Raw genomic sequence first — 11,472 nt, 5'->3', positions numbered from 1 at the left:
AGTCTTCTCCCTCCCCACCATTGCAGACCATCTCAACACCACAACCCATTCCTCTCCCTCCCCACCACTGCAGACCATCTCAACACCCCAACCTACTTACTCTTCTCCCTCCCACCACTGCAGACCATCTCAACACCCCAACCCGCTCCCCTTCCTCCCACCACTGCATACCATCTCAACACCCCAACCCGCTCCCCTTCCTCCCACCACTGCAGACCATCTCAACACCTCAACCCGCTCCCCTCCCTCCCACTACTGCAGACCATCTCAGCACCCCAACCTACTCTTCTCCCTCCCTACCACTGCAGACCATCTCAACATGACAACCTGCTCCCCTCCCTCCCACTACTGCAGACCACCCCAACCCCCCACAACCTCCCTGCTTTCCTGTTTTTGGTGGCATTTACCACCTTCAAACCTATCACTTAATGTCTTTATTTTACTTAGCGTCTATTGTCACCCCCAGCTCCCAGGTGTAACCTTCACAAGGCAGGGAGTTTTGTCTGTTGTGTTCACTGCTGTGTTCCCAGTCCCTAGAGGAGGGCTTAGCACAGAGCGGGTGTCCAGTGGGTATCTGTTGAAGGTATGAAGGATGGAACCCAGACTCTGGAGGCAAAGGCCTGGCTTCTGAGAACCGGGTCACACCCTGTTTTCTTCTGCCCCAGTTTTCTTGTTTGTAAAATGGGTGTGATCACAAGGCTGTTGTACTACTTTAAAGAGCTCACACTCATTAAAAAATCCTGAGCTCTCTGGAGAAAGTGCCCATGGTTGAGAAGCCAGTGTGCGTGCTGCTCCGTGGTGATGGGTGGCCACATCCGTACCTGAGACCCAATTCTGGCCATGGGACCATAAAGAGGAGGAAATAAATCAAGTCACAGATAAGGAAAACATGGGGAAGAAACACGGCTACATCCTACTGGGAGGGGGGTTTGAGAGTGGCAAGCCCAGGTGCCTAGGGAAGGGAAGCCAGGCTAATGACAATTGGAGCCAGGCCAGCGTGATGGGACCATGGTTGACTGAGGAAGCGGTGCCATCTATGGGGCTGGAGCCACTGCTCAGCTCCATTCTACAGCTGCCATACAGGAATGCATGCCATGCTGTCAAATCTCCCTTTTCTTAGAGCAAGACAAATGCCTGGTATAAACCAAAACATAGCTGTGGGCTGGTTGCCGTCTAGAAGCCCCAGAGTGTAACCCCTGGTATAACCAATCCATAACAGGAGAAGATTTTTAAAACCCTTATGCTCGCTTCAGAGCCTAGACAAGACCCAACCATGTGGAAAGACAGGTGAGAACCTGTTATTCACCACACCCCCTTCTACCAATTTCATTCTTTTATTGACCAATATTCGTGGAGCACCTGGCGCTGGGACCATAGTTAGTGACACTGAAATGACCTCTGGGCTCGCGGAGCTCATAGTCCAGTGAGAGAACTGCTAATCCAGTGATTTCTCAAATGAACAGAAGAGCTTGACTATTAAGTGCTAAGAAGGAGATGAAGGTACACAATGCTGAGTGCCTGTGATAAATCCGAGCCTTCTCAGGGTTAGGCTGTGACTATTGAGATTTGGAGGCGTAGTGAGTATTGACTGGGTGAAAAGAAAGCAAAAAGACAGAGGGAGCAGCATGCACAAGGGCCTCCAGCAGCTCCAGGGCTCCAGCATTGCCATCGCAGAGAGCTGGCATTAGAGTAATGGGAGGTGAGGCCGACTTATCAACAGGGCCTACACTATGCAGGGCCTTGTAGGCAGGTTGAAGATTTTTGCCTTTATCCTAAGTACCAGGGGAAGCAAATGAAGTATTTAAGCAAGAAAATACAGTGAGGAGGCTGGACACAGTGGCTCATGCCTGTAATCCCAGCACTTTGTGAGGCCAAGGCAGGCAGATCACTTGAGGTCAGGAGTTCGAGACTAGCCTTGCCAACATGGTGAAACCCCCGTCTCTGCTAAAAGTAAAAATAAAATAAAATTAGCCAGGTGTGGTGGCGGGACCTGTAATCCCAGCTACTCGGGAGGCTGAGGCAGCAGAATTGCTTGAACCCAGGAGGCGGAGGTTGCAGTGAGCCGAGATCGTGCCATTGCACTCCAGCCTGGGCAATAAGAGGAAAACTCCATCTCAAAAAAAAAAAAAAAAAAAAAAAAAGACAATATGGTGAGGATGTGATCATTTTTGCATTTTGGAATGATCATTCTTGATTGCCTTGGCAAGAATAGATTTTGGGGGAGGGTACAGAGCAGAAGTGGGAGACCAGTTTGGAAGTGGTTCAGTAGCCCAGGCCCTGTGGTGGCAGAGCCCTGCTTGTAAGAGTTGGCGTTTCAGTCTCAGTCTGTGAGCTGGTGTGGGCAGCTGAGGGCACCCGTTGCACCCATCTGTTCCCCTTGAGCTGCTGCCTTCTCCTGGAAGTGATCCCAGAGCGAAGGGAAGCTCTGAAAGGTTGTTTCCTTTGCCTGCAGGGAGGAAGAGCAGGGGTCTGCTTGGTGGAGGGCTTTCAGCCCAGCTGGCAAGACTGTCCCTGCCTCTCCCAACTTGAACTGAAGGGGGTTCCTTTACTGTGTTGATCTGGGAGTGCGGCTGCAGGAGCTGCTTGGGAAGGGTAAGGATTATTCATTTTGACAAGAGAGGGCCATGCATAGTTGATTCGGGAGATAAAAATAAAGTCACCTGTAGGTAGAAACTATAATAGCTAAAAAGGTATTTGTAGCTGCTTTACACTCAGGCTAGTGCAGTAGACTTCAGCAAAGCTTTTGGTGGAATCTTCACAGCAAACACTGGAAACAGAAAGGACTTGAGGATTTGAACCATGTGTCCCTGTCTGGTAATAACCGGTGAAACCAGTCAGCCCTGAGCTTCTGCTCCAGCTGGCTCCTGGTCAGCTCAAGGAGGTATGTCTGATTGTAAGAAATCAGAACTAGAGTGGTTTACTTCAAACCAACCTCAGCCAAGAATGTCCTAGAACTGCAACTTGCCCCTCAGAAAACCCAGGAGTAGTCATTGATTTGGTGGCCAAAGTTTAAGTCATGGGAGAATATACCCCAGAAACTTCTAACGTGGGGGTTGGCAAAGTTTTCTACAAAGGACCAGATAGTAAATATTTTAGCCTATGTGGGCCAAGAGGCAAAATTGCAGATTTTATGTAGGCACTTCTATAATCACTTAAAATGTAACTAAGTGAACAGGTACAATTCATTCTTAGCTCACAAGCTATACAAAAACAGGCTGCAGGTCAGATTTGGCCTGCAGACTATAGTTTGCTGATCTCGTGTCTTAAAGGTTGGTTAGAGGCCCTAATTCTCAAACCAGACATCTGCTTTCAATTGTTTAGTTTCACAGACATGGGCACTACTGTGAGGGCCCTGATTTGGGGGAAAGGAATACAAGGAAGGAAGAAAGGGAGTGCTAGTTGGGGCTGTCACTCTAGGACAGAGAGCAAAAGAAAGGTGCGAGGGCACTCTGACTGGGTGACAACGCCCTTTCCACCTGTACGTGTCCTGAATGATTTAACCCCAGGGTCTTGGCTGGCCCAGATCAGTTCTAGTTTAGCTGCTTCTACTCTGCAAAATATACCCAGTTTGCCAGGGATTTCTGCCCCCTAAAGACATCGGGCCAGGCTTCAAGACATTTCTCTGCCTCCATTTGTCTGTGTGACTGGGAGCAAATTACTTAACCTCTCTGAACCTCAGTTTTCTGATCTCTAAAATGAAGATGCTAACAGCAGCCACCTCTGAGGGATTCCGGGAGGATAAAGAAAATGCTGTATGTGAAACCCCTCTGAGAGCTGGGACCTGCATTCAATATCATTCTTTTTTTCTTCTCCCTGTCACTGCTCACTGTTGATTTGGTTTGCTCTGTCCTTCCTTTGGTAAGGCTGGAAAAGAGGAACAGGAGGGAGTGGAAGAAAGCCCTCAATCAGTGGGCAGACAAGAGAAAGAAGCAGAGTTCTCTGATCCAGAAAACACAGGGACAAAGAAGGTAAAGTTTATTTCAGATTCTGCACTTCTGCCATGAGGGACTGAGTCACAGGAGTCCCCCTGTTGCCTGGTGATGTCCTGCTAGGTGGAATATGGCTGAGACCCCACCATTAGTTGCATGAATGAACCAGTCCTCCTAGCACTACTTTGGAGGAGTGGCTGTGCCTGGAATCTTCACAGTTTTTATTGAAGCGATCTTTACCCACATGCCTGAGCTCTGCTCACTCTCCAGCAACTTGGCTGTGTTCCCATGAGAAAACATGTGCCCCAAAAAAGACTCAGGCTTCAGAGCCAGGCTCCCAAAATAGACAAGTCCCTTGGCGGGGATGGGACGAGAAGCTGCTTTGGGCACTCAAGCTGGGGCCCTGACTTCAGCAGGCCCAGACCCTAGGATTAACAAGACATCTACTATGCTTGTACAGATTGTTTTACTTAATTAAAATGAAAAATCCAGTTACAGTTCTCCTGGGCTGGGGCTGCCACAACAAAAAGAAATGTCCTTGGAATGGGGCCATCTTCGTGCCTTTCCAGTCAGGAGAGGCAAGAGAGATGAGTATCGCTGGCAGGAAAGCTGATCTCCTAAATCTTTCTGTGGAGTCAGGAGTCCATGGGCTGCTGCAGATGCCAAGGGGAAAGTTCTAGAAGGGGCCAAGTAGGAGCTTTGACTGTGGAAGTGTATGTATCGCTGCTGGGAGAGGGTGCTTGGGGGAATTTTGTGAGGGGCTTTGCTGCAGTTACATTTGGTGGTGACCCAGATGCAAGAAAGATGTTCCAGTAAGTATTTAGAGTTTATAACTTAGTTATTCATGCATTCAAAAACTGTATATTGAGCACCTGTTATCTACTAGGGCTTGAAATTCTTTGTGTCACTTTAAATACGGTGGATTAAGCATTAAGGGCTTATTCCAAACTTTGAGCATCACCCTAAGGATGAGTTGCTGCTGTTGGACTTGAGTGGTTCGCAGTAATTGTACCAGGTAGAGGTAAGAATACTCAGGTTCTTCCTGATTGGAGGGGTCCTCATGGCCAAGTCTTGTGCCTTCCGGTTGAATGCTCTCAACCACCCTCTGACCTCCTTCTGCATTTTTGTACAGGAACAAGATTGGGAGAGTGGAAGTGAGGCAGAGGGGGAGAGCTGGTATCCCACTAACATGGAGGAGCTGGTGACAGTGGACGAGGTTGGGGAAGAAGAAGATTTTATCATGGAACCAGACATCCCAGAGCTGGAAGAAATTGTGCCCATTGACCAGAAAGACAAAATCTGCCCAGAAACATGTTCATGTGTGACAACCACCTCAGACCTAGATCTGGCCCAGGATTTCCCCAAGGAGGGAGCCGAGGCCGTAGGGAATGGGGCTGCAGAAGTCAGCCTCAAGTCACCCAGAGAACTGCCCTCTGCTTCCACAATCTGTCCCAGTGACATGGACGTGGAAATGCCTGGCCTAAATCTGGATGCTGAGCGGAAGCCAGCTGAAAGTGAGACAGGCCTCTCCCTGGAGGATTCAGATTGCTACGAGAAGGAGGTAAAGGGAGTGGAGAGCTCAGATGTTCATCCAGCCCCTACAGTCCAGCAAATGTCTTCCCCTAAGCCAGCAGAGGAGAGGGCCCGGCAGCCAAGCCCATTTGTCGATGATTGCAAGACCAGGGGGACCCCCGAAGATGGGGCTTGCGAAGGCAGCTCCCTGGAGGAGAAAACCAGCCTCCCCACTGAAACCGACCTCCAAAGCCAAGCTTGCCAAGGACTGTTGACCCCGGGTAACTACCTCCCCTTTCCTCACGGGTGGTCGGGTTGATTGGACCCCTGCTCACCTGATAAAGTATGAGCATGTGCAGGCTGGAATGAACATAAGTAAGGTTTCAACTAGCATTAAAGTGGGTGCAGAAAGTGATTTAGTAACAGAGGCAAGCCTCTAAAAGCCTGGCTAAACTGTTAGCGATTTTAGGCTAGTAGTGTAAAGGAAGTCAGATAGGAGGCTGAATGTTTTCTGACAAGCAAACTCAGGGCAGACTTCTCTGCATTTACAGGAGCCCAGATGGACTTGGATAACTAAAATTAGATTGAGTTATCAGCAAAAGGAGATCAGGAGAAGCCTCATGCCTGCACAGCTGAGGGCCACCCAGGCTGTTATTTGTGTGATGGGGGCAGGAATAGGGGAGGCAAGAAAGGAGTGGAAGGGGAAGGAACATGGGATCCCTAAAGGGTACAGCTGTTCCCCTTCTTACTACCTCAGACCCATTTTTTGCTAGGGTCTGACGGTGATCCAAGACTTGTTTTAGGATCTTCTCTTACTCCATTGGAGGTGATGCTTTGTGCCTATGCCCGGCACTGTGACATCATGAAAGAGAGAGTTTAAAATAGGCTAAGCCCTGTCTTCTCTGCCAAGTGGAACCTCAGATCCATCAAGGGGTTTGGGGGAAGGGAGGGAGAGTAGCCTTTAAGATTCTCACTGTGAAAATAATTAGGGATTTGCTTTACAGAAAGCCTGCAGCACACCAGGCTTTGAAGTGAGAATCGGGGACAGAAAATACAGAGGAAAGGCTTAAAAATGAACATTTCAACCCAGAGCCCTGTGGGTGGCATGAACTATTAGGTAACTGGGAGGCTTGGGATTTTTTCCATGTCAAGATGACCTGAACTGTTTTTTTACCTGCATGGATCTGAGTTTCCATGGAAACCCCGCCGTGAAATGCCTTCTTGTTGCTAGAGAAACCCTGAGGCCCAGGCTCTGTCTAGAGAAGGCAAGAATAAAGGAGCAGTGAAATCTTCACTTCACTCCAGTCAAACCCCTTTTATTTTGCAGTATAGGTCTCAACATGTGCCAGTGTTAGAGGCTCATTAGCTGACCCAGTGTTTGGGGTTCATATTTAATAACAGCTTGACAAGCTTGGGGAGAGAATGGTATTGCCTGTTTTGCTAGCCTCGGTGGACGTCAGCACAATTTTTGCCTGTCAGTAATTCCTCTGCATGCAGAGATGGAATGATACTGAGATGGGAGGCATGGGGGGTGGATCTTCTCAACTGAAGCCATCAGTAGCCCATCCCCCTGGGCCAAATGCAAAGATTTGCCAAGTTTTATTGTGTGTGGCATTCTTTTGGCAGTGGAAAAAGCTCCTAATGACAGTGCTTTGGTTCTAATTAGCAGCCGTTGCCCTAGCCTCATGTGATTAAGCAGTCCAACGGACAATTCGCAATCATACTATGCAGGGATGGAATTTCAGGGACTCATCGAGGCGTGTTGTATTTCATTTCTTTTCTTTTCTTTCCTTTTTTTTTTTTTTTTTTTTTTTTGCCTTGGTTCATGTTTTGCAGAAAACTCCAGGTATGTGGAAATGAAATCTCTGGAGGTGAGGTCACCAGAGTACACTGAAGTGGAACTGAAACAGCCCCTTTCTTTGCCTTCTTGGGAACCAGAGGATGTGTTCAGTGAACTTAGCATTCCTCTAGGTAAGCAAAACACACAGTCCTTACTGAAATTCAGGTCTAGGAAATAACAGTTCCATAGCCACCTCTAAGAACTTGAGAGGGCTTTTTGTCATTTTGTTGTTGTCATCATTTTTTGTCCTTTTGAGACAAGATCTTGCTCTGTCACCCAGGTTGCAGTGCAGTGGCATGATCTCAGCTCACTGCAGCCTCAAATTCCTGCGCTCAAGTGATCCTCCCTCCTCAGCCTCCCGAGTAGCTGGGACCACAGGTGCACACCACCAGGCCCGGCTAATTTTTTTATTTTTATTTTTTGTAGAGATGGGGTCTCCATATGTGGCCTAGGCTGGTCTTCAACTCCTGGGCTTAAGTGATCCTCCTGCCTCAGCTTCCCAAAGTGCTGGGATTACAGGCGTGAGCCACTTCACCTGGCCAGCTTATCATTATTTTAAATGTATGATGCAATAACCCAGATTTGCAAGGGGCAGCTGTAAAGCTCCTTGCAATTTCAGTCTCCTATAGTAGACCAGATACTCCGTGAACACATGCCTTGAATAGCACTGCCCTGGGACCCAGAGCTAAGAAGCCTTGTCTTTCCTGTCAGGGAATGCTTTATTCTTGACAACATGGAGGCTTTAAGCCTAGCCCTTATTCAGGCAGGAAAGCAAATACCCAGCAGCCTCCATAAAGTCAATAGAAATGAACCTCTTCTGCTATTGTTCATTGCTCCAGCCCTTCCCAGAACAATGCTACATTTTTTTTCTTCTTAGAGGACAAACGTTTCTGAGGCAATGATGCTGAATAAACTGTGTTTGGGACAGACTCCCCCTAGTTCATAGAAAGGGTATTGAGCAGAGAGACCTGGGTTTCTGTCCTTCCTACTTAAGGGTGACTGTGTGTCCTTAGATAAGTCATACCCCTTCTTGAGTCTTAGTTTTCTCACTGTAATTTGGACAGTGATTTTTTTAATGGTGGAAGTGTTGGGAATGAAGTGGGGAGGGAGTTTACTGATGGAATCACCTAGGAATGAATCCCTTTTCAAAGAGGAGAGTTAAGCAGAGTCTCGGGGAGGGAGTAAAGGCACTTTAAGATAATTCCCTGGGAGATTCTGACATAACCATTAACCCAGCAACTCCAGCCTATATCATCTTTGAGTCCTCGCATTAGCTCTGAAAGGTCGGAAAGTAATTAGATAAAGTAGTAGTAGCAGCTGCTCAGAAGGAGAGCTCGGGAAAGTGTCATCTGGGAAAGTGTCACACAGAAGCATGAGAAGCACGGGTCATCTGATGCCTGATGACCACGTGTCTGATCATGCACGGAGGGGCTGGTCAGTGTGGAGGCTCATCCTTTCCATCCACCTTGCTCTTTTTTCCCATCTCCTTTAAAAAAATGTCTTACTATTTCTTCCCTCCAGATGTACCATTTTGTTAGTCAGATCTGGAGAGCAAACTTCCTTTTTTTTTTTTTTTTTAAAGGGATAAATTTGCTGCACAGCATCTCCCAAGACAAAAACATAAGAAAGAAGGATAAAGAAATACTAACCTTAGAATAAACTGAGATGACCCTCGGTATTTTAGCTCTAGGAAACAGTTGCAAAGGCCACCCTACAGGAGAAGAGAGGCTCCTTCATGCATTCAGCCAGTCAGCAGATACTTACTGGATAACATGGTACTGTGCTAGACACTCTGGGGTAACCAAGAAATATAACGCAAGTCTCTTGTCATCCAAGAACTTGGAACTTAATTGACACTAGCAAAAATTAAGAATAAATTCTGCTACCTTGTAATTCATGTCTTTTTATTACTGTTTTTCATTACAGAAGTATGAAAGATTATTGTAATAAATTCAAAAAATAAGAACCATATCAAGTCAATATTAAAGGTCTGATCTCTTCCCTGCAGTCTCTCCCCAGTCTCCAGAGGTAGCCTACCACTGTCATGCCCACGGTTTTTCTCTCACATAAACAAGATCACACTACACACATAATGTTCTACAAGTTCCCTTAGTAGTGGGTCTTAGAGATTTCTTCATGTCGGTACATAGAGAACACATTCTTTTTAACCACTGCAAATATTCCATCGTAAAAGCTATGCTATAAATGACTGATCTTTCCTCTGCTGGTGAACACTTAGGCTGTCTGCTCTTTTTCCCATTTTAATAGCTAAGATTTTATTGTTAACATTCCCCATGCAGGCACCATTCCTAGTGATCTGCATGCATTATCACATTTAATCCTCTCAAAACACCTATGAGGTAGGTACTGTTTTTATCCTTATTTAACAGATAAAAAATCTGAGATGTAGAGTCACACAGCTAAGGACAGGCAAAAACCAGAGTCAGGTTCAAACCCCAGTCATCTGACTCTAGAGCCATGTTCTTAGCCTTTGTTCTCTGCTGCGTTTCAGATGTGCTTATTCAGTGGTATGTGTGTGCCAGTGTTCCTGTGGGATAGCGTCTGAGCCAGGGGGTTGTAGGGTCATATGTATTTGCATTTTAAATTTTCATAATTGCTACTAAATTGCACTCCAAAAAGATGGTATCAGTTTTCACTGCGACCTTGAGTGAGAGTTCCCAATATCCACCTCCCATTGGAGTTTATCAGTTTTTAATCTTTCCCAACCATTTAGGAGGAAACTAGTATCTCGCCTTTTTAAAATTGGCTGTATTGAGGTATAATTGATATATAGTAAGTGCACATAAACTGCATAGTTTGATCAGTTTTCGCCTATAAATATACCCGTGAGACCATCACCACAGTCAAGACTGGGAACAATGTTCATCATATCCCAAATTTCCTGTCTCCTATGTGACCCCTCCCTCCCCACAGTGCAGCCCCCAGGTAAAGGATCTCCTTTCTGTCACTAAATATTAGTTTGCACTTTCTAGAGTTTTACATAAAGGAATCATATTGTATGTGCTAGTTTGGCTTCTTTTGCTCAACATCATTGAGATTCATCTGTTCTGTTGGGTGGATCAGTAGTCTCTTTCTTTCTTTCTTTCTTTCCTTTTTTTTTTTTTGAGACAAAGTTTTGTTCTTGTTGCCCAGGCTGGAGTACAGTGGTGTGATCTCGGCTCACTGCAACCTCCACCTCCCGGGTTCAAGCAATTCTCCTGCCTCAGCCTCCAGAGTAGCTGGGATTACAGGCACCTGCCACCACACCTGGCTAGTTTTTTGTCTTTTTTAGTAAAGATGGTGTTTCACCATATTGGCCAGTCTGGTCTTCAACTCCTGACCTCAGGTGATCCACCTGCCTCAGCTTCCCAAAGTGCTAGGATTACAGGTGTGAGCCACTGTACCCGGCCAGTCTGTTTCTTTATATTGTTGAGGAGTATTGTATTGCATATATGGATACATCACATTATTTATTCATCTGTTGACAAATATTTGGGTTGTTTTCAGATTGGGGCTTTTACAGATTGTACTTGTTACTAGTCTTCAGTTAGCTTTGAGACTCATTATCTCATTGGTCCCCCAAGGAAGAGTATGGGATGAGGTTCTGCATTTGACAGGTGAGGAAACTGAAGTTCAGAGACTTACCCAAGATGACATTAGCAAATGCAGGTTAGAACTCAGGATTTCTCAGCCTGGGCAACATAGGGAGACCCCGTCTCTACAAAAAATAAAATAAAATAAAAACTAGCCAGGAGTGGTGGTGCACATCTGCAGTCCCAGCTACTCGGGAGACTGAGGTAGGAGGACTGCTTGAGCCTGGGAGGAGATCCAGAGTGCAGTGAGCCATGATTGTGCCACTGTACTCCAGCCTGGGCAGCAGAGTTAGACCCTGTCTCAAGAAAAGGAAAAGAAAAAAAAAAAAGAACTCAGGATTTCTGATCTCAGATCACTCTGTTCTCTGGGTTCTTCCAGTTCAGGCAGCAGCACAGCGTAGGAAAGGCAGTTTTTGCCCAGAAACTACGAACACAGTGTGTGGAATCTGATTCCCTGAGTTTAAATGCCCTGTCTACTACTTACTGGCTGGATGACAAAGAGCAACTTATTTAACCTCTCTGCTTGGATTTCTTCATCTGTGAATCAGCCATAGTAATAGGAGCCTACTATGCCGACTTATTTTAAGGATTAAGTGAA

General features: G+C 46.4%; 1 protein-coding gene across 1 annotated transcript in view; it reads left to right on the top strand.

Moving 5' to 3' along the window:
- RBM20 (RNA binding motif protein 20) overlaps positions 1 to 11,472 on the top strand; it is a 194,108-nt gene that overhangs the window by 170,853 nt on the left and 11,783 nt on the right. The window contains exons 10-12 of the mRNA XM_011927886.1: positions 3,864 to 3,968; positions 5,062 to 5,722; positions 7,278 to 7,412. Coding sequence (XP_011783276.1) covers positions 3,864 to 3,968; positions 5,062 to 5,722; positions 7,278 to 7,412 — 901 coding nt within the window. The remainder of the gene's footprint in view (positions 1 to 3,863; positions 3,969 to 5,061; positions 5,723 to 7,277; positions 7,413 to 11,472) is intronic.

This window comes from Colobus angolensis, unplaced genomic scaffold (genome assembly GCF_000951035.1).
Source record: "Colobus angolensis palliatus isolate OR3802 unplaced genomic scaffold, Cang.pa_1.0 Scaffold75, whole genome shotgun sequence".
Classification (NCBI taxonomy): Eukaryota; Metazoa; Chordata; class Mammalia; order Primates; family Cercopithecidae; genus Colobus; species Colobus angolensis.
The sequence above is the reverse complement of the archived record's forward strand: the minus strand, read 5'-3'. Positions and strand labels throughout refer to the sequence as shown.